Source organism: Vanellus vanellus (assembly GCF_965231255.1).
Source record: "Vanellus vanellus genome assembly, chromosome: 4".
NCBI classification, from domain to species: Eukaryota; Metazoa; Chordata; class Aves; order Charadriiformes; family Charadriidae; genus Vanellus; species Vanellus vanellus.
In genome coordinates this window covers 58,136,847-58,160,313 of record NC_138909.1, presented here as the reverse complement: position 1 = coordinate 58,160,313, position 23,467 = coordinate 58,136,847, and the positions used below count along the sequence as shown (strand labels likewise).

The 23,467-nt window shown below is 40.4% G+C and overlaps 1 protein-coding gene across 1 annotated transcript in view; it reads left to right on the top strand.

Moving 5' to 3' along the window:
• Positions 1-23,467, top strand: part of SLC2A9 (solute carrier family 2 member 9) — a gene marked incomplete at its 5' end in the record, with an annotated part of 113,549 nt that overhangs the window by 60,821 nt on the left and 29,261 nt on the right. Inside the window, 2 exons of the mRNA XM_082483091.1 lie at positions 10,505-10,606; positions 13,264-13,339. Coding sequence (XP_082339217.1) covers positions 10,505-10,606; positions 13,264-13,339 — 178 coding nt within the window. The remainder of the gene's footprint in view (positions 1-10,504; positions 10,607-13,263; positions 13,340-23,467) is intronic.

Genomic DNA, 23,467 nt, shown 5'->3' with positions numbered 1-23,467 from the left:
GAACTTTTCTGGGATTTTCATTAATCATCATTACGAAAGCCTCATTTTAACTAATAAATTGTGAGGTGAAAAAACAGTCTTTAGTCAATATGCTACTGCATATTGATTTGAAGGAAAAAGTTACCTGGCACTGAAGACCGTTAATTTTATCCAAGAGAAATATTTATACAGCTCATCATCTATAATTTTAAGAAGCCATAAATAGTTCCCTACATGAGCAAACAGTTGCCTTCCAAAATTGCCTACCACACTAATTTGTTTTGCCGATATAAAATTTCGATTGCATGAATTTTTAGATAATTTACATATGCTTTGCTCAGTCCTACGAAAGCACTGCTAAGTATGTCTAACAAGTGAAATCCAAAAAAATACTTGATGATTCATTTGGAATATAAGATACTGAATTCCTTTAGGTGCAGAGAGTCACTAATTACTCCCTAGTCACAAATCCATCCTCATTCCAGATCTCAAATATAAATGTGTGCAATCTTTATGGAGCAAAATTGTGAGTGGAAAAATACTCGGATTTATGTCACTGTATTGGGAAAAATGTAATGAGAAAGAATCAGCAGTAGAAAAGAGATAGTGACCCAGAAGCTTCCCAGGACATGATATTTATCAACGGCCAGACCATGTGGGTACATTTTCACTGCAGGGTGAATCTCAAAGCGTGACGGGTGGTCAATGGGATCACTTTTAGGCAAAGACATTATTTCTTCTTAATCATTTCATAACACTTGAGTTTTTGGATAGACAAAAATTACATGTGTTGAAGTAACAATGTAGTGCCTTTCAGGAGAAAAAGTCTCCTTATGAAGGTCTACCTTACACCACCACTCCTAAGAGTGAAGGCATAGTGGGTTTAGAGACTATACTTGTCTAGTACAAATCCTTCAGCAGGATATATTCAGAAATTGAACATTTTAAAGACACATCTCCTGCTTTTGAGTATTAAAAAAAAAAAAGGGAAAAAGGGGGGGGGGGGGGGAGTAAATTTTCCCCCGGTATATTCAAGATGATCTGCATCAGGGCATTCAAATACCATCATTAGAAAATGAAGCACCAGCCACGGTTATCTGTCATAGATCAAGGTCAAGATCTAGTCTAGCTTTTGTAACGTGAACCTTGACACAAGACAAAACTTAGTGCTTTAATAAATAAAACATCAACTTAAGGAGCTTTGTTTCAAAAAAATCTACTGAAGGGACAGAGTAGGAATTAAGTAATGGGGGTTTTTTGTGCTGTCCTCAGGTGTGTCGCTAGAGGCGCTGCTGAGGTGAAAGCAGCTGGCTCCAGGGAATCCCTGCATGGGCTGCATCTTGGTCATGCTGGTCCAGTGGGCATTGAGTATGGAGTCCCTCCTTAGTGAATGGAAAATTTCACTGCCAAGTGAAGCTGATTAAGGTTGCTTTAATGCAAAATAGTTCAGACTGAGCTTAGAAATTTAGCAATCAATTTCAGCCTTTGAAAGTAATCCCTAGCCTGGTACCTACAGAAAATGTGTAGGATCTTATCCTGTCATGGCATTAACACAGATACAGGCAAACTGATGTGAGAGCCAGGGTAGGCAAAAATTTATTTATGGCTTTTGCTTGTGTGGTCAGACTTGATGTTAGGCCTCTAAATTCCATTTTAGGTACTTAAATAACCCATTTCTTTCTTTTACAACTGTATAATTCATACAGTAGACAAGTGGATATACGTAAAAATATGAATCAAAAAAACAATTTATAACCCTCAGTCTTCTGTTCTTCTCCTTTTCCTGGATGCAAAATACTGCACATTGTGTCATAAATAGACCTGACAGCGATATAAATGTGATTTACCCATTTTAATCCTGCTATTTAAAATGGAAGTAACACAGAGTTAGCTTGTCACGTTAAGTCTGAATCTAGACATATAGTCTTACTCAGACCTATATCCAAAATACGTGAGAAAAAAATGTGTGGCTGCTCTTGATGTTAGCATATAGATGAAACTTCTTTACAGAGCTGAGACATCAAGAAAATCTAGTAGAGTTTTCTTAGTATAATTTATGGCCAGGAAATAAGTAGGAATAGCATTGGGTGACCTCCTGTTTGGGCTGTAGAACTTGCTTACACATTCATTTTATCCAGAGAAGCTTGTCTGGTCTTTTTTAATGCGCTCTGCTTTCATTATGTCAGCTCCGGTATCTGCAGCTGACTCAAGTGAAAAGATTGACATTAGCTTTTTTAACTTTATTCACAAGTGTTTGCTGCCAGACAAAAGTAAGTTGTGTGAACTGTTAACTTAGTTTGCATGTCAGTTGCCGCTTTATCACCAAACGTTTGTGTTGAGAGAATTTTGGTTGCAATATTTTTTTACACATTTTCAGTAATTTCAGCTGTGTTAATTACCATGACTGGTTATAGGCATCTACAAATGCATGTTTATGATCACACATAAACAAGTATCAGCCTACACAATTTGGCACATAACTCAGTGTGCTATCACAGGAAACAGTTGTAAGATTATTTTTTTGACTGAACATGAGCACATACTGAATTTCTTGTTATTCCATTTACTCTACCGTATAGTATATTTGGACTTGTTAGAGGTCTTCAATAGGTAACAGTTACCAGCACATAGCAGTGGAGCATTCAGAACTATAAATAAATACTTGAAAACTGGTGAATCATCTTCCACTTCTTATGAGTCATAAGCATCTTAGTGGGTTTTGCAAGTTAACAAGTTTTGGATTTGTATAATCACAACTAAAAATGAAGTTGTTGTCTGTTTATAACCTCAAAACCAGGATTTTTTTCACCAGGGAAACTTGCTGTTGTAGAAGACATGTTAGACCTTTCTTTTCAAGTATTTGCTGAAACCACACAGATTATCTGAGCTTTTTTTTTTTTATTTCCCCATCAAGAAAAGGGGAACAAACAATTCAGCAGAGAAATTTGAGGTACTGATTTATTGTCATGGGTTTTCTTAAGAAATCCTCAAAAATAAATCCAATTTTGGTTAGAAGTACTGTAGAGCTAAACAGCTTGGCGGACTGGCTGTTGAAGTGCCTGTGCACTTAAACAATTAAAAAAAATCATTTTGGCCTTGATGAAAGATGATGCCTCCTGAGAGGCTTTTCTGTTGTGGATTGGCTCCCAGTTCAACAACTTTAATCTGCCAGTGGACCCTGGGATGCTTCTGCATTGCCTCCTGATCAGCAAAGCCACAGACCCCCGTCTGCCCAAGCACACGTTCTGCCTTTCAGGAGACCGCAGCTTTGTAATTTATATCCAGGTAGGGAACATAGAATCATAGAATGGTTTAGGTTGGATGAGACCTTGAAGATCATCGAGTTCCAACCCCCCTGCCATAGGCAGGGACACTTCCCAGCTAGACCAGGTTGCCCAAGGCCACGTCCAGCCTGGCCTTGAACACCTCCAGGGATGGGGCCTCAACAACCTCTCTGGGCAACCTGTTCCAGTGCCTTACCATCCTTAAAGTGAAAAACTTCTTCCTAATGTTCAATCTGAACCTGCCCTCTTCTAGTTTAAAGCCATTCCCCCTCGTCCTATTGCTACATGCCCTAGTAAAAAGTCCCTTCCCAGCTCTCCTGTAGGCCCCCTTTAGGTATTGGAAGGCTGCAATAAGATCTCCCCGGAGCCTTCTCTCCTCCAGGCTGAACAGCTCCAACTCTCTCAGCCTCTCCTCATAGGAGAGGTGCTCCAGCCCTTGGATCATCCTCTTGGCTCTCCTCTGGACACACTCTAGCAGGTCCATGTCTTTCTTATGTTGGGGACACCAGAGCTGGATGCAGTACCCCAAGTGGGGTCTCACAAGAGTGGAGTAGAGGGGCAGAATCACCTCCTTTGACCTGCTGGCCACTCTTCTTTTGATGCAGCCCAGGATACGGTTGGCCTTCTGGGCTGCGATTGCACACTGCTGGCTCATGTTGAGCTTCTCATCAATCAGCACCCCCAAGTCCTTCCCCTCAGGGCTGCTCTCCAGCCACTCCTCGCCGAGCCTGTATTTGTGCCTGGGATTGCCCCGACCCAGATGTAAGACCTTGCACTTGGCCTTGTTGAACTGCATAAGGTTGGCTTGGGCCCGCCTCTCCAGCTTGTCCAGGTCCCTCTGAATGGCATCCCTCCCCTGCAGTGTGTCTACCTCGCCAAACAGCTTGGCATCATCAGCAAACTTACTGAGGGTGCATGTCGCCGACAAAGATGTTGAACAGGCCTGCTGGCAACAAGCGGACATACCTTGTCCCACAGGGGGAAAAGGGATCTAGGGCAAGCGTTATCAGGGCTCATTAATAGGTCTTTAAACTAGATTTGAAGGGGTGTGGGGATGGTACTGGGCTAGCTGGTGAGGTGCCAGGGTGTAGTCGCTCGGCACTTGTAGCAAAGTCTGCCAGTACTCCTGAGAGCCAGAAGGCCCACCACATATCAAGGGTCCAAACCACACACATGACTCCCGCTCTGAAATGCTTATAGACCAATGCACGCAGCATGGGGAATAAGCAGGAGGAGCTGGAGATATGTGCACGATTGCAAGGCCATGATCTCATTGCAATTACTGAGACGTGGTGGGACAGCTCACATGACTGGAATACTGTCATGGATGGCTATGTCCTTTTCAGGAAAGATAGGCCAATGAGACATGGTGGTGGAGTTGCGCTCTATGTGAGAGAGCAACTGGAAGGCATCGAGCTCTCACTGGGGGTGGATGTAGAGAGGGTTGAAAGCTTATAGGTAAGGATCAAGGGCCAGGCAAATATGAGGGACACTGTTGTGGGAGTTTATTACAGACCACCTGATCAGGATGAGGTAGCTGACGAGACTTTCTACAGACAGCTAAAGATAGCCTCCCAATCTCAGGCCTTGGTTCTTATGGGGGACTTCAATCACCCAGGTATCTGCTGGGTAGACCACACGGCCTGTCATGCACAATCCAGGAGGCTCCTCCAGTGTATTGATGATAACTTGGTGGTGCAGGAGCCAACAAGGAGAGGAGCACTCCTGGACCTAGTATTAACCAACACAGAGGGACTGGTGGAGGACATTAAGGTTGGGGGCGCCCTAGGCTGTAGCAATCATGAAAAGATAGAGTTCAGGATCATGGGCACTACACACAAAACAAGAAGCAAAATCACAACCTTGGACTTCAGGAGGGCTAACTTTGATCTCTTCAAGAAACTGCTTGGGGAGATTCTGTGGACTAGAGCTCTGGAAGGCGAAGGGGCTCAAGAAAGCTGGTTGGTATTCAAAGACCACTTCCTCCAAGCTCAGGATCGGTGCATCCTGAAGAGCAAGAAATCGGCCAAGGGACGCAGGGGGCCTGTCTGCTTGAGTAGGGAGCTTCTGAACAAGCTCAAGTGGAAGAAGGAAGTTTCCACTCAGTGGAAGAATGGCCTAACCCCTTGGGAAGATTATAAGAATGCTGCCAGAGTGTGCAGGGATGAAACAAGGAAAGCCAAGGCCGCCTTGGAACCAAACCTGGCAAGGGACGTCAAGCTCAACAGGAAGGGCTTCTTCAGGTATATTGGAGGCAAAATGATGACCAGAGAAGCTGTGGGCCCACTGTTGAATGAGACGAGCCATGGTGATGGAGGATGCGGAGAAAGCAGAGTTATTGAATGCCTTCTTTGCGTCGGTCTTTACTACCCGGCCGAGCCCTCAGGAGTCCCAGGTCTTGGAGAAAGTAACGGGGAAAGAGGAAGACTTCCCCTGGGTTGAGGAGGATCAAGTGAGGGACCAGTTAGGTCAATTAGATATTCACAAGTCCATGGGCCCTGATGGGATGCACCTGAGAGTGCTGAGGGAGCTGGCAGAGGTCATTGCTGGGCCACTCTCCACCATCTTTGAAAGGTCCTGGAGAACAGGTGAGGTGCCTGAGGACTGGAGGAAAGCCAATGTCACTCCAGTCTTCAAAAAGGGCAAGAAGGAGGACCCAGGGAACTACAGGCTGGTCAGCCTCATCTCCATCCCTGGAAAGATGATGGAACAGCTTGTTCTGGGCATCATCTCAAGGCACGTGGAGGAAGAAAAGGCTATCAGAAGTACTCAGCATGGATTCACCAAGGGGAAATCATGCCTGACTAATCTGATAGCCTTCTATGATGGTGTGACTGGATGGATAGATGAGGGAAGAGCAGTAGATGTGGTCTACTTTGACTTCAGCAAGGCGTTCAACACAGTCTCCCACAGCATCCTCATAGGAAAGCTTAGGAAGAGTGGGTTAGATGAATGGACAGTAAGGTGGATAGAAAACTGGTTGCAAGACAGAGCTCAGAGGGTTGTGGTTAGGGGCGCAAAGTCTAGTTGGAGGTCAGTGACAAGTGGTGTTCCCCAGGGGTCAGTACTGGGTCCAGTCCTGTTCAATATATTCATCAACGACTTGGATGAGGGGATAGAGTGCACCCTCAGCAAGTTTGCTGATGATACAAAGCTGGGAGGGGTGGCTGACACACCAGAAGGCTGTGCTGCCATACAGCGAGACCTGGACAGGCTGGAGAGTTGGGCGGAGAGGAATCTTATGAAATTCAATAAGGGCAAGTGTAGGGTGCTGCAACTGGGGAGGAATAACCCCATGCAGCAGTACAGGTTGGGGGCTGACCTGCTGGAGAGCAGCTCTGTAGAAAGAGACCTGGGAGTCCTGGTGGACAACAGGATGACCCTGAGCCAGCAATGTGCCCTTGTGGCCAAGAAGGCCAATGGCATCCTGGGTTGCATCAATAAGAGAGTGGCCAGCAGGTCAAGGGAGGTCATCCTCCCCCTCTACTCTGCCTTGGTGAGGCCGCACCTGGCGTACTGTGACCAGTTCTGGGCTCCCCAGCTCAAGAAGGACAGGGAACTGCTAGACAGGGTGCAGCATAGGGCTACCAAGATGATTAGGGGACTGGAACACCTCTCTTACGAAGAAAGACTGAGGGAATTGGGTCTCTTTAGTCTGGAAAAAAGACGGTTGAGGGGGGACCTGATGCATGCTTATAAATACTTAAAGGGTGGGTGCCAGGAGGATGGGGCCAGGCTCTTTTTGGTGGTGCCCAGTGACAGGACAAGAGGCAACGGGCACAAACTTGAGTATAGGAAGTTCCACCTAAACACGAGGAGGAACTTCTTTACCTTGAGGGTGGTAGAGCACTGGAACAGGCTGCCCAGGGAGGTGGTGGAGTCTCCATCTCTGGAGACATTCAAAACCCTCCTGGACGCGTTCCTGTGCAACCTGCTCTAAGGTGTCCCTGGTCTGGCAGGGGGGTTGGACTAGATGGTCTCCAGAGGTCCCTTCCAACCCTATGATTCTAACAGTACAGGCCCCAGTACCAACCCTTGAGGAACACCACTCATCACTGCTCTTCACTTGGACATCGAGCTGTTGACTGCAACTCTTTGAGTGTGACTGTCCATCCAGTTCTTTATCCACCAAGTGGTCCATTTGTCAAATCCATTTCTCTTCAATTTAGAGACCAGGATATCATGTGGGACAGTGGTTTTGATTGTTGCACTTGACTTTTCATGAGCTTGATTCTGTGTACTGTCCCATGTCAGCAGAGACTGGTGTGCCTCGTTTGAATCTGTGCCATGAGCAAGTGTGTTTTGTTGGGTTGGAACTGGTGGTACCAGAGGTAGGCCACACATTTGAACAAATTAGAGGTGTCCTTAGCTTTAAAATGGAAGTAGGCATTCCTCTCCTCATAACTGCAAGTTAATCATGTCTAATTGAGAAGCTTTCTGAGCCTGTATCTCCTAGATTTATTAGTGTTGTCAGCGTACTTAACTTCATATCAACTTTGGAAATGATTACACGATTCCCAGCAATTCTGGTACTTCATAGCATCCCTGTGAAGAAGGACAAAATTTCTGCTTATTTTTTCCAGTGAAAAAAAGTTGGTCCAGTCCGTAAATCCCAAGAAATGTCACCAAGAATTGTAATTGTAAATTCTTTGAGGCAGAAACTGCAGGGAGTGCCCAGAAGCTGAAGCATTCAGGTTCCTCATTGCTACTGTATTAAATAAATAGCAATGATGAATGCTTGGGAAACCTGGCATCATCTCAGGGAAAAGAATGACTGCATGTGGGTTTGTTTTATTTCTTCCTGAATTGTCTCTGAATAGAAAAGAATTTAAATGTATTAAAAACTATTATGCTTTTCTGTAAAAAGGATATGGAGCCTGCAGATCTGCTATAACTGCAGATCTGTACTTGGCTGCTCTCAGTTAAAACTGGGAGTTCCTCACCAACCCACCTAGATATGCCCAAATGTATCCAACTACTTATTATTCTCAATGCATATAGGCGCAATTGCATACACACATCTTTTTGGAGGACTTAGTCCAAACTGTCTTCCCTTACTAGGGTTCACTTTGCTTTGAGCTTTACAACCAGAAACCATCTAGCACTTCTTCCCCATGTTTTGCTCTGTATAAGAACCATCTATGAACCTTTTTCCCCTCTAAGAGAAACATTCATTCCTTAGCCCATTTTAATACAAAACCCACCAGTTGGTGTGACACCAAGACTGTTTAGCCACAACCACCATTCCAGAATTGAAAAAAATAAGGGAAATTCCCTGGTTTGTCAAATTACATCTGCAGCATCTATTGCTGAACGTGTAATTCATATCAAATTACATATGAAGCATCTATTTCAGAAGCCTCCATCCTCTTATGGACCCATCAGATAACTTTTCATCCCTCATAGCTATAAAAAATGTCTCTTGGTTAAGTGTACGTGTGGCCACATGCGTTTGCAAGATGGATTCTTTAATCATAGTGGAAAAAATACTTGGCATCTTGTAGAGGTTTTGATGGTGCAGCAGTTGCAGTTTTGGAACATTTGGACCCCATGAACACAATGTGAAATCTTTATAACTTCAGCATGGGTCTGTTTTAAACATGGCTCTGAAATAAATTCTATTATGGAAGCTGTGGAAACTGTCAAAATGAGTATATTTCCTCATTTAAAGAAATAAAGAACACTAAAGCTCTCCCCAGAGCTGCTTTCCGTGTTCTGCAGCATCACGGTGCACGTCTCTGGTGTGGAAGTCCAGCTCAGCAGGGTGCAGGGTCAACGTGTTTTGAAACCTGTCCTAAAATCAGCTGGTGAACCTGGTGCTGTGGGAGATGCGCTTGTTGCACAAGGTGTTTCTTCCCTGGATGACTTTATACATTCCTTTAATGCATGTCTTCTAGATGCTCACTCTGGAATGGTGTGCATCGTCTCCCAGAATTAAGGCTATTACTCCACATTTAATTTTAGTTGCTCATTTTATCTTTTGCTTAGGGAGGTGTGAAAGAGGGATTTCAATCTCCAGTAAATAACAACATGGCAAACAGTTGTGTGATTCTGACTTTAACTTATTTGAAGTGGTATGTTTCAGGCTTCATAAAATTGTTTTATCCTTCTCATAAGAAAGCCAGCTGTAATTAGTAATTACAGTAATTATCAATGGGATTAATACATTAGATGTCATGACCTAACATATATATTCGCCTATTTTAATGAGTCAGATTAGCAAAGAAAAGACAATTTCAAGTAACAACTTTTCAAGAAACTCTTCATTGTGTTCTTCTCTAGCAGATAAGCATTCAGATTTTGTGATTGCTTTAAGTGAAGTTGATTTATGTTCAGGTGTTAAATATAAATTCAAAATGTGCATCAGTGCATGAGTATCAATGTTACTGTACCTTGTCTGAGCGAAGTTTTCTGACAGGTGAAGTTGATCTTATCTGGCTACATTAACTATCCAAAATCACAACTAAATAGTTTTTTTTCTGTGTTTGGACAAAAAAAGAAATTTAAAATAAGTTTTAGATTAGTAAAAAAATTATGCTAAAAAGTTTTTAATCTTAAATTTTAAACCTTTTAAGCTTAAATTCAGAGAGATGTTGAAATTAAGAAACAGTCAAAATGCAAAAGCAAGCGACTGTAATTTGTTTCAGCATTTTGGCATTTAATAATTACATATTATAAGAACATAATTACAAAAATTTGGAGCAAATTTCTAAGCCATTCAATCAATGTACAATTATTTATGCCCTGGAAAAAAATAATCAAACTTCACATAGTTATCATATTAATTATTTTTATATAGCTAATGTGCAGCGCTTGTTTTATTATTAAATTGTTGCACAAAAGTTAAGTGTAGTAGTAACTTTGAAATCTACCGTGCTAATGGTATTAAACTTGAATTTACCAGTTGCACATTTTTCCTATCTATATGGTTATATTTGTTCTGTAGTAGGAAATCCAGGCATAAAACTAATAACTAAGTACTCCTTTAATGGTTTCCTAGTTTTTTCAGTGGTTTCGAATAAGGATGGTGATGCTATGCTGACTTGTTTTTTTCCAAAGAGGTTAAATTGTGTAAACATAGTTGTGAACACAATTAAGAACATATCATAGCTGATACATAGTATAAAATTAACTCCCATTGTTTTATTTTTGATGTTCATATTTACTAGGAGAACATATAACATGGTCTGAATCCTTCAGTGATTTATCAAGAAAGTCAAATGTCACTTTTTGTTTTCCAGGGCTTAGTTATTGAGCGGCTCGGACGCAGGCCTCTTCTCATCGGAGGTTTTGGGTTGATGGTTGTCTTCTTCGCAGTGCTTACTGTCTCTCTGACTTTACAGGTAACACTACAGTCGCTACCTATTTTTACTCTCTCTTTTGCCTATTTTAAACACCAGGTGCTCGCTACCTGTTTTCCTCAGCATTCCTACATAAGCAAATCCTTTTATTCCGTTTGACATAAAGATTCAAATGTCTGTCTTTTGCTTATTTATGAATTTGTTAGTTTCAAAGTGCTATGGTTAGCCATAGTAGCTTTTGCATTAAAAAGCCCTAGGGGCTTTGTCACGTTCAGTCTCCTTCACTCAAAGATTCATGCATATCATGAACTACTGTGAAGACAATTTTACCCATAGTTGAGTAAATAGTTTACCCATATTCTGTGTTTTTATCTTTGTTTATAATGCAGTCTTTTTGAGATTTCTTTTGTCTTCTATGTCATCATTATTCTTCGGTTGGTATGGTTTTTCCCAATAGTGAAAAATTCCCATGTTCGATGTTTCTGTCAAGTTACATTTCTAATATTTTTATTGAAAATATTAAGATGTAGCCTTTGCAGAACATCTGCACTTAAGTTCTTAGATGTTATTAGCAGTCAGTTCCCCGGCTATTTCAAATGGTCAGAGGAGGATTATGAAACCATTTTAAATACTGACACTGAGTAATTTTTCCTTGTTTAGCTTCCGTTGTCATAATGATGCAGTTTCTTTCTGTTCCTGAGAGCTTTTGAGAAGTAAAGCTGACAGTCTGCCGAGGCGTGGTTTTGGGTGGTCTTTCATCAAGCTGGTTTTCTGCTGTCTTGCCTGTTTCTTGCCATTAATCTGACTTTCAAATCTAGTTTCTTGGTTGAAGAGAGTCACCATGTCGGTTTGACTACCAGTATGCCGCACCGTTGCAAAGTGCTATATGACTTACCTGTATGTTCAGCACAATAAAGCTTTACTTCACGTACCCGTTGTGACAACTGTAAGGCAGCTGTCTAGAAGAGAGATGTTATTGTCAGTTTTGTATGCTGAGTGAAAAAATCTCTTCCAAATCTTGTAGAACCTAGTTTGATGTGTAACCTTCAGCTATTGTAAATCTCTGAAATTTTAGTACCTTTCAGCTTTACATCCTTTCAGAAGTGTCTCAATGTGTTCGAGATTAGTATGTGCTTTGGACAAAGGACCAGGGTACAAATAGATTTGATCTCAGGGGAATTTGTATCTACTCCGTACTTGCACCTTCTGTCTCTCAGTGCCTTTAGAGACCTTGGATCTGTGTTCAGATGAGAGCTCCAAAATGTGTAATTTTGATAGATCTATAGGTCTCTTGGTTAGTGTTAATGCCTAGGAGATCATGTTATCCATGTAACTAAAGGAGTAACCCAGACTGAAAAAGAAAAAGCATTGGAGAATGGGGGTCTGTCTTTAACACGGAAATAAATAATTACTTGTTTTAGCAAGTATATTTTTACAGCACCACTCAAGGTGATGTTTTGTGATAACTACAGTTATACATATCTTAACTAACTTTGCAAAAACACTAAAATTCTAGTAAAAATGGCATTCACGCTTTGCTGATAGAAAAAGCTCCACCGATGAAGAGAGAAAGGAATGGGAATCCATGGGTTTTTCCCATCTATTAGTATTATTATCAAGCATTCACATATGTGATTAAGAAAGTATCCTGAAAACTGAGTAGAATAGCTCATTGTATTTCATGTTCCTGTCATATAGAGGTCTAAATAAAGAAGAATCTACTTAGAAGTAGAAAAAAGATTGCCTTGTGAGGAAAATAGGCGATTCCGTTTACAGTTCCCTTAAAGAGCCATTTAGAGTTTGTTCTCTTTTCCCTTGTACCTGTTGTTTGCACACATGGCACTCCTTGTCTGCAAAATCAGATTATGGCTTAAACTGTGGCTGTCACTTCCTTTGCTAAGGTTCAGATACAGCTGTCCTACCAAAAGGCCGCCTGTCGCGTCTAGACTTCAGCACAGCCTTTAACTGGTGAACTTTGAAGCTCTGTGAGCCATCATAGTTGTTCTTTTTAAATATGGCTGAAATACCCGAGGAGCATGGAGGCACCAAATCAGTTCAATGGAAAGAAAAACTCTTTTCCATGTTGGTTTGAACTTTAGCACAAGAAGTTGTAAACTTTCAGAGTTTGCTCCTGTGGTGCAAGAGCTTGTGATGGTTGAGGGGGGACCTGATCAATGCTTATAAATACTTAAAGGGTGGGTGCCAGGAGGATAGGGCCAGGCTCTTTTTGGTGGTGCCCAGTGACAGGACAAGAGGTAACGGGCACAAACGAGTATAGGAAGTTCCACCTAAACACAGGGAGGAACTTCTTTACCTTGAGGGTGGTAGAGCACTGGAACAGGCTGCCCAGGGAGGTGGTGGAGTCTCCATCTCTGGAGACATTCAAAACCCTCCTGGACATGTTCCTGTGCAACCTGCTCTAAGGTGTCCCTGCTCTGGCAGGGGGATTTGACTAGATGGTCTCCAGAGGTCCCTTCCAACCCTATGATTCTATGATTCCACAGAGACCAAGACCTTTAATACAAATCACCTAGTAAAGTTCTACAGAAATACTGTGCTTTTCTAAAGTAATCCTAGACTAAATTCTGAAATAGCGATAGAATCATGGAAAACACTATCTGTTATCTGTGATGGTTTTTTTTTTTTAGTATTGGTGATATGTACAGTATACTTAACATGAATGTCTTTTATCTACCCAGAAAACCGTGCATTGGCTTCCTTACCTCAGTATATTTTGCATCCTTGCAATCATTGCATCATTCTGCATTGGACCGGGTATGTCTATATTTTTTCATGTTTCTTTGTGTGTCAAAGCACATGTATTTTTGCACTGGCACTATGTTAACAAATTGCTCGTAGGAAACTTCACTTTACCCTTATCTGAAGACAACAAGGGGTCTGAGACAATAAAAGGTGACAGCAACATTCTTGATAAAAACCTGTCTACACACGCATTCCCACTTAGCTGTCAGCGTAATTGAGAACTAGTGCCTAAATTGCAATCAGTACCAAATTAAGATGTTGGCTATTATTGTAGGATCACTGTGATTTTTTTTTAATCTATAAAAAACTCTGAGACTGGAAGCTGAGAGTTTTATTTATCAATGCTTGTGTTGGTAGTTAAATGCCAGGCAAATGTGACACTGGAGGAAGGGGACAGTTGTGTGTGGTTTTTTCTTCTCTTCCTTACCAAAGCAAGAGGGTTTACACATACTCTCTTTAGGAAGATGACGGAAGAGGTAGATGTCCCGACGGTAGAGCTGATTCTTGTCTGGCAGTTCTCTACTTATTGCGTGCCTTTCAAATCCAGTGCCCTCAGGTAACTGTTTTTGTAGGCTGTAATGAGTTTATCAGACCTGTTTTCCCAGCCCAGTTTTGGTTACGCAGAGATGGATACAAATTTATATGGAATCCAGTATTCACAGACTGTAATTTTTGTATTTAATTTTTTTTAACAAATAACATGTTTAAGTTATAATAGGAATAATAAAGCCAGACCTTTCTCAGAAGTGTAGCATGAAACGCCCAGAGCAACAGTCAAGTCTCAGCAAGGGCAGTTCTGAATGGATAAAAGAGAAAAAATTTTACACTGAGAGTGGTTAAGCACTGGAAGACGTTGCTCAAAGAGGCCTTGAAATGTCCATCCTTGGAGCTATTCAAAATTCAGCTGGACAAGTTCATGAGCAACTGGCCCTGCTTTGACCAGAGACTGAACTCCAGAAGTCACTTTCAACCTAGTTTATCCCGTGATTCTAGTTGCAGCATATCTTTGGAAAACACATTTTAGTAGGTATGCATAATATGCAAATACTTGCCTGAGACTAGTATTCCTCTAAACAGTGTTGCTCTAGCCTTCACATACTTGATCAGAATCGGATCCTGCAGTTATCAAATAATGAAACGTTAACCAAAATTATTTGCAGATAGATTAAGAGGATTTAATCCAAATTCAATTCACGTACAGTATAAGATGTCAAAACAGTGCTTAATTTTCAAAGATTCTCTCACAAACTGTTCTCCACGAAAAGGTGAAAAATCAGCTGCCTTTAAGGAGTTTTTTCACAGGTGTTCTGCTGTAAACCTGAAAGTAAGACTTCTGTTCCTTTGAGTTCTTGGGTTTTTTTGCATGCACCATTTTTTATAAAGAGTTTGACATTAAACATTAATCAACTGTTTATACATCTTCACCACTGAAGTGATCTAATTAATTGATTGTGATTTATTTGGGGAAAGAAAGAGTTGCTGATGTTTCATGTGACTCTAATGAAACATTGCTGTAATTCTGTGGATTCTCTTTTGGAAAAACTGAGGGAAAATTATGCTGCTTTAGAGGAAAGTGGGGAGATCAAAATATTCCTTATCCCCTTGATTCTGGGAAGACAGTTTGTCACTGATCTATGGGCTTATTGCTTTGCAAATGGTAGCTGACTGGAAGAAGGAAGGAGTCAAACAGGCTTAACTAGGGTCATTAATGCACCTCATGTTGGACTGTAGGTGGCCTATGAAGACTGTTCTTCTTCCTCACCTTCAGTTTTTATCACAAGGCAAATAGTGCAAACCATCTTGCAATCCCTTTGTCCCTCTGTAAGGACAAATGTCAGGTTCACCTAAGTCTCTAGTATTGCGGACACATGTTTCTTAGACTGGGATTATTTTTTTTAAAGAAGAATTTGGTGGAGTAGAACTGCTCTTGAATTTTTAATACCAAAGGAAAGTTGAATGTTGACTTGAAACTTCTTGAAAACTTGCCTTCCCATGATTTAAGTAGCAATTTAAGTAAATGCAGCTGCTTGCAACGTCTATTGTTGTTTTTTCTAAAAAAACTCTGTTGAAACAAATTTTTTTCCATATTACAGACACATTCCACTGATTTTTAGAACTTGCAGATCAATATGTTCTTACATATGTTTTCAGCATATTAAGATTAAACCTCTACAATTCTCCTTCATCTCACCATTCTTCAGAATGGATTCTGGTTTTCTTCACTTAGCTTCTTTCCTTTTACCGATGCTGTTCAGGATTTTCTGCTGTACTTTGCACTCTTTGGAGCAGTGTCTGCAGATATATGCAAGACAAACAGCTTTTGTTTGACATTACTTACTTGCTTTCTACAGGAATTCTTTAAAATTAAATCTTCTTTTGTGTTTTTCAATTGTGCTCATTGCTTTTAAAACCAAAGAATAATGCTGTACCAGTAGCTACCTAGTTGGGCACTTCACCTTTCCTATGTATGTTCAAACTTTTGTAATACCTGACAATAGTGGGAATATCTTAGTAGCATTGAACATTGCTTTGCTTTCTATGAAAATTTTGTTAATTGACACTTCAGCTGTTAAGAAGGAGTTGAGAAGAATCGTATTGTGGTTCCTCTGTAAATCGATAGCAGTATTTTAGCTGACTTCAGTGGGGCCGGATTTATCTTCAGTGAAACTATTCTGTTTAGTGGGGCCTAGGAGATCTAAACTACTTTGCTACCTCTTAGCTGGGAGCAGTTCTCTTTCAGAATATGAAAGCAGCTTCTATTATTAGTCATGTTTTACGATGGATGAATGAGAAGAGGACATATATATTTTTCCTGAACAAAGAAAGTATTACCAAAAAGTGAGACATTCACTGCTTTTTGTATCACGAGGCACAACTTCAGTATTTGAGTGCAATTACCATGTCGAGTTCTACTCCCACCCCCGCTAAACCTCCAGCACAGGAAAGACATCAATAAGCTGGGGCAAGTCCACTGGAGAGTCACCAAGTCAGGGACACGAGCCCTGTGAGAAGGGGCTGGGTGAGCTGGTCTTGTTCAGCCTGGAGAATAGACAGATTTGGAGGCACCTGAGAGCAGCCCCAGTACCCATGAGGAGGGTGTTGCGATGACAGAGCCAGGCTCCTGTTGTTGTGTTGTGGGAATGCTTCAGAGACAAAAGGCATATGCTGAAAGATACAGAGTGACTATAAGGAAAAGCTTTTTGCTTATAGACACTCGAGCAAGGATACCAAGGATTTTGAGTCCTTAATTACTACATAAAGAACAAAATTGAATAGGTTGTACTTCTACTTTTTTATTTCTGAACTCTGTAGTCCAGTGGGAAATCTGTATATCTGGGTCTTCCTAGATAGGGCAAGTGCTACTTAATTGCATACTTTTTATTATTAAGTTGCAAGTTTTTAATGCTTTTAGGTACTGTTGTCATGGTATTACTAATGCTTAGTATCTTATTTAATTACTTCTGTGATTATTTAGAGCATTTCAGCATTCTTCAGAGTAAAACCCAAATGGTTTGTAATGATTCTGCAGATACAGATCTTCATCAAGGATGAATTCAGTTTGCGTTCATTGAGCTATCGGTACCTGGAAGAATTATCCCATCTAAAAATAGTAAATAACATGAGGAATTGCACTTATAAAAATATTGCTATAACTTTCTAGAGCATAAAATTACCTTTAAAAATACAGTATTTTCTCCCTTGTTAGAACATCTGATACTTTCTTGATAGATGTTAGATGTTGTGTGGTCTCCCACTTTCTGATAACATATGGATGAGTCCCATCTGCTCCTTTTCAGCTAGGATCAGCTGTTACTGTAAACTGTGGGGTTTTTTTATTTGTTTCATTTTTCTGAACTCGGCTTTTCAGCTTGCAGATGTTTTTCAGGCATATTGCTAGGGACTGAAACAGTAATTCTAACAACAGGTATATTCAGGCATGTGTGTGATTTGGTACTTCATAATTTTTATCAAAAGACAAAACAGCAGTAAGCTTTCACACATTGGCTAAAAAATTAAAGGGACCCTTATGTTCAAGATAGTCAATCTATGATCTGAAAGAAAAATACCCTTCAAAAATTGCTTATTGTTTTATAGATTAAGGAGCCATGCTGTTCCAGGCAGTTGCTTAATTGTGCCCATTTGGTTAATTATACACGAGTGAAGGTATTTGGTTGCAGAGCAACATACTGTTTTCCAATATTACTTTTGATTATGGGAACACGTTAATTAATAATTTTACAGTTTTCACTTCAAGAAAAAGGCAGAAGTTTCATGGAAATGTTTCTCCTGGTCTCACGTTTGACCTGAAATAAATACATGATACGTTTCAGCTGAAGAATTGTCATCCAGCAAAGAGTAATAGAAGGCACTGAAGGAATTGGTTCTGGCTCCTAAGGAGACAACAAGCAAAAAAAAAAACCCAAATCAAAGAAAAATAGTAAGAGATCATTTTCAGTAGCTCCACAAATCATTTGTGCTGTTTGGGTTAGGCATCATGAGCAAATGCAGTGACTTGGAATGCCTTTACTGAGTGGGTAAATAATGTGCAGCTCCTTGGAAATTTGTGTAGTGATAGATGGGCTTAGGTACATATGAAATGTATTCCTTCTTTAAGCTTGTCTTAGTATTTAAGGAAAAAGGAAAAGCTAAAAGCAGTTATCCCTGCTTTCTCAATTAAACCTGTGTGGCTGCCTCTTCGTGAACACTGAAGCATGTTGAACAGTGCTTGCAGAAATCAGGAAAAACACACTGAAATCTGACTTTAACACATAAAGTGTAGGTTCTGCTTATTCTGATCTGTTTACTTGAATTCCCAGTTAATCCACTGTGCCTTTGCAACAGTTGCTGTGCAAACAAGTGATTTTTGATTTTGCTGTTTAAGTGAAAAATACCTATATGCATGTGTGTGCATCGGGTGATTGGAGATAGCTTTATAAAGTTGCTGGAGAGTGATCCCTTTTATCCACCAGCCAAGTAGTTAAAAAAAAAAAAACAAAACCAAACCAACAAACCAACAGCAGCAATAAAAACAACTGACCCAGAATGTATCCAATCCAGGACCAGTTTCCTTATTTGCCTTCAGGGACGTGACCCCACCTGCCAGGGAGGCTGTCGTGTATTCTGGGATGAGGGTCTTTCAGTCTTTGGTTTTCATGCTGTTCTAATTTGTATAAAAAAAATTTAAACATTCGTTCTCTGAACCAGAGAATGGCTCTTCTGCCATGTGTCAAGAGATTCACCCCAGATGGTGGAACATGTGAGGGGAAAAACCCAATCAACTGATTAATTGAGGATTACAGCAATGTTGGCATGGGCTTCCAGATAACCTTCCCAATGGAAATAAGCATGATAAAGATACAGCAAGACCCTGAGAACTTTGGAAACTTGGCATAAAGCATTTCCATGCACTATCTTTGTATGAAGAGATTTATTCATACTTTTTCCTTAGAAGAATATTCTGTTTAATTGTAACATTCTTCTATCCAGTTTAGATAAATGGAGGAGGCAGTGCTGCAGAGATGGGAAAGGAAGCCATGGTGGGGGAGATTAGGTATGATGCCTGTCTTTAAATGAAAGGGTGGGAGGCAGTGGACTGTTTCAATAATATACCTGGCTTTGAAGTAAGCCTTCCTTTATCACCTTCTTTCAGAAACTGAAAAAGTATTGTCTTTTGAATCAAACCTTTGCATATTTGGTGGCTCTGGAAACACATGGAACTGAGCACTGGTCTTATTTTGCCTTTGGGAATAAGTAGAAATAACCCAAGACGCTATTGGTGCAGTAAGACCTGTAAAAGGTGTTTGTGTAGCACAAGTGTGTTGCCCGTCCTTTAACCACTGTAGCTGGGTGGGAGGTCAGTCACACGTGTGCCCAGGCAGACAAGCGTTAACATTCCCTTTCCCAGGGAACATTCTCCAGGAGTTCCTTGGCGTCCTCTGGAATGACAAAAATCAGCTCTTTTTACAACAAGCAGGAATACTAGGGGAGGTTACAGAAATCTGAAGAGTTGCTTTTATATCTGTTGCTTGATTATCATAAATCAAACCATCTTTGTGCAGGAAATTTGTATTATTTTGGTAGGACTTCCAAGTTTGAGATTAGTAATTTGTTTGAAATCTCACTTCATGTTTCACAGCTTACTCATTTCTAGTAATAGGACATGTATAACTGTAGGCAGTTGGAGAGAAAAAGAGGCTTAGAAACTCAGGAACATGGTGAGGATTTAAGACCATCTGAAAATGCCAGTTAGGTAAGGGAGTATATAGGAATGATATCTGTAAGTGTCACATGGAAAACTTTCCCTAGCTGTTTGTATTTTATCTAAGTCATTTGAAAGATTGTTTTATACTAACACTCTATATGCACATTCTTTTACATATTTTCTTAGAGACCTAATGCATCATATTGTCATGCACTGTCTCTCTATATTGTCATGTGAAAAATGCTTATTGTGTTGTCATGTGTCATGTCATCATTTTTGAGATGAAGACTTAGAGCTGAATGTTAGAGCACAAAACTGCTCATGCAGCAGTTTGCCAGGAAGGCTGCCAAAAAGGGCTACTGTGAAGGTGAAGAAGATAGATTTTTATATGAAAAGATGCAGAATAACTTCATAGTGTCTAACAAAAAAGACTGAGAATAGGATTTCTGTTTCAAAATACATGGGCAGAAGGGAGAATAGCACTGAGAAGAGAGAATAAACTGAAGGTAAATGTTGCTGCAGAAAATCACAACAAAAACCCAAACCTAGGTGCTGGCTAGCCATGAATAAATTTAGAATAGAAATTAGAAGAAAACTTCTAGCCACTAGAGGAGCTGAATTCTGTATCAGCTTCACAATGCAAACAGCAAAAGGGGAAACTAAACACACAAGTTTTATAAATTTCTAAAAGGACTGTATGAAATACTGCCTGAAACGGCTGAGGATTGGATTTGAACCAGATGATCCAGTCTGATCCTGGGTTCCTTTAAGTGAGATGCTTGATCCTCTGTATAAAGTCTTTCTTTTTTCTCCACTTGTCAAAAAGCCCATGTGTCTGCAAAGATGAGCATGTTCTCAGGGAGGATTTTCTAGCTGGTCATTACATAGAGTATGTAGCCCATGACTTCATTTACATCAATAGCTGCTATTTTTAAATCAGTGGCGCTACAGTGAGAAGATAGCACAAGTCTGGTTAATCCTTACACAGAGGCTTCAGGGCATCTGACTTTACAGCCTTATTGCTGTGTTATGTCTTAGAAGTAGTTATTCTGGTCCTAAATCCTGTAGGTATTTCTGTGGATGAGCGCCGCTTCCCTTCAGAAGTCCTGCTGACTTCAGTGGAGTTTGTGTAAGGTTGAACTTAGTGTGAATAGGATCAAATGAGAATCAGTATGATTTTGCTTCAATTCCTACTTTTAAAATAAGTTCCTATTCAGTATGCATAAGGCTGACAAAATCAAATCAGTGGTATGTTTCTGGTCACACTGTCGTCACAGAAAAGGGAAATTGATAAAATTCACTCTCTAATGGAATTTGACAAAATAGTAATTTTATAGTAGTGATATCTTAATTTTTCAACTGTTTCTTTTTATAGTGATTGCATTTTCAGACACAGCTAAGAAACATTATCAAACCAGACCATTTCAGAAAAAATATTTCACTTACTTTTGGTCTCTTTTTTGAGAGTTTTGTCTTATAATTGAGTTTTATAATAGTTGTCATGGTTTATGGAGTGTAAGTGAAGTCTTTCCTAGCACAGCTGAATACAGACACAATAGAAACATGGTGATGGTATATTCAGCATGTGTTAAATTGACATTATGAAGTAAACAAAAGAAGACTCAAAGGAAATCATTGCTGTGCCCTGAGGTGCATCAAAGATATTTTGGTATTTAAAGTTTAAATCAGCCTGTGCTCTTACTCTGAATGCCAACATGCAGCTGTATTGACAGCAGAGCGGTTGTGATAAAAGGGTCATTTTGAAAGTCATGAGGTTTGTTCAATCTGAAATGCCATCAGGGAAGAAAAAGTATCTTTCTCTTGGATGTGAAACACAAACAAAGGTGTGATTGCACACACATAGACATAAAAGTACTAAAATGAAAGACAGCATCAGTATTATTGCCTGAAATAGGCATTTACAGAAGCTTTGTGTGATGTTGTGTTAGCTTCTCCACTTAAGAGTGGGATGTAAGAATTTCTAATGCTCATGGCCTCCCACAGAGGCATTATTTTAGTACACTTTCTTTTAGTACACTTTGAGAAAGAGTTCAGAGCTTGCTTGAGTGAAAAAAACCTTCTCTTTGTACTTGAAAAGTGTATCATGTTAAAAAGAAACAAATAAACTCGTGTTGCAGTATATTAATTAAAAAGTGGTAGATTTGAAAGTTTAGGTTAATTTTCAAAATGTCTTTTATTCCATAAACTAGAAGAATCTGAACAGGCTGGATCGATGGGCTGAGGCCAATGGTATGAGGTTCAACAAGGCCAAGTGCCGGGTCCTGCACTTGGGCCACAACAACCCCATGCAGCGCTACAGGCCTGGGGAAGAGTGGCTGGAAAGCTGCCCGGCAGAAAAGGATCTGGAAGTGTTGGTCAACAGCCGGCTGAATATGAGCCAGCAATGTGCCCAGGTGGCCAAGGCAGCCAACAGCATCCTGGCCTGTATCAGGAGTAGTATAGCCAGCAAGACTAGGGAAATGATTGTCCCCCTGTAGTTGGCACCAGTGAGACCACACCTCAAATACCGTGTTCAGTTTTGGGCCCCTCAGTATAAGGATGACATCGAGGTACTGGAGCATGTCCAAAGAAGGGCAATGAAAGTGGTGAGGCAACGAAGCTGGTGAGGGGGTCTGGAGAACAAGTCTTATGAGGAGCAGCCAAGGGAACTGGGGTTTTTTAGCCTGGAGAAAAGGAGGCTGAGGGGAGACCTTGTTGCTCTCTACAACTACCTGAAAGGAGGTTGTAGCGAGGTGAGGGTCCATCTCTTTTCCCAAGTAACAAGTGATAGGATGAGAGTAAACAGCCTCAAATAGTGCCAGGGGAGGTTTAGATTGGATATTAGGAAAAAATTCTTCAGCAAAAGAGTTATCAAGCATTGGAACAGGCTGCCCAGGGAAGTGGTTGCGTCTCCATCCCTGGCGGTATTTAAAAGACAGGTAGACGTGGTGCTTAGGGACATGGTGTAGTGGTTTTGGCAGTGTTAGGTTATTGGTTGGAGTCAATGATCTTAAAGGTCCCTTCCAACCTAGACGATTCCATGATTAATGCCATTGCTTTAATTTACGCGGGCTGTGAAGCACAGCAACAGATCAGCTTTACCTTTCCTTTTCTGGTTTTCTCTAACAATGGAAAAAGTTCCTGCCTACACTTGGTGCAGGATTATTTTCAACTCCTTCGACTAAGTCAAGGAGATGAAAGGATGGGAAGTTTAAGGCCTTCACATGAGAATTTATCTTTTGGTTGCCTTTCAGTGAACCAACTGAGTTTTTAGGCTGCTAAGAAATAAACTAGACTTGCTTTCAATCTGGCCACATATTCACTGAATTTTTGGGGGGGCGAAGGTAACATGCCCCTTGAATATATGAAATACAATGTCATTCAACTTATATTTTGGGATTAATACCTGGTTTATTTTGTTTGAGTGCTTCTCTCTTTAAAGAATAGCATTGAGTAAATGCGTAGCTTTTAACAGCTCTGTTACAGAACTGATTTCAATTCTTTATAATTAGTGGAAGTTTGAAAGAAAAATGAACCCCTAGTATTTGAAGGTAACTGTGTCTGTCGATAATGGAATTGCTGGAGATGACACATAGAGTTCTTAGCAGCAGGAAAACTTAGGAACTTTGTCCCTTTAACAATAGATTTTACAAATTATCTTAATTGAAGCTTTCAAAATGTGAATGCTTTGACACTTGAGAGCACTCCTCTTACCTGAACTAGCATGTTTTCCTGAGTGATCACTAATTACTTGCTGATGGTTCACAACTCCAACACTTAAGAAATTTACTGCTGGAAAAATGCACCCATGAGTTTTAGAGCTTCATGTAACCGTGAAAAATTGATTTATTCAAAAGCTGTGTAAGTAACTTAGGTACATTATTCCGATTAATGGGGACTGCATATAGATAACCTAGTAAAAAATATACTGTTTCTTC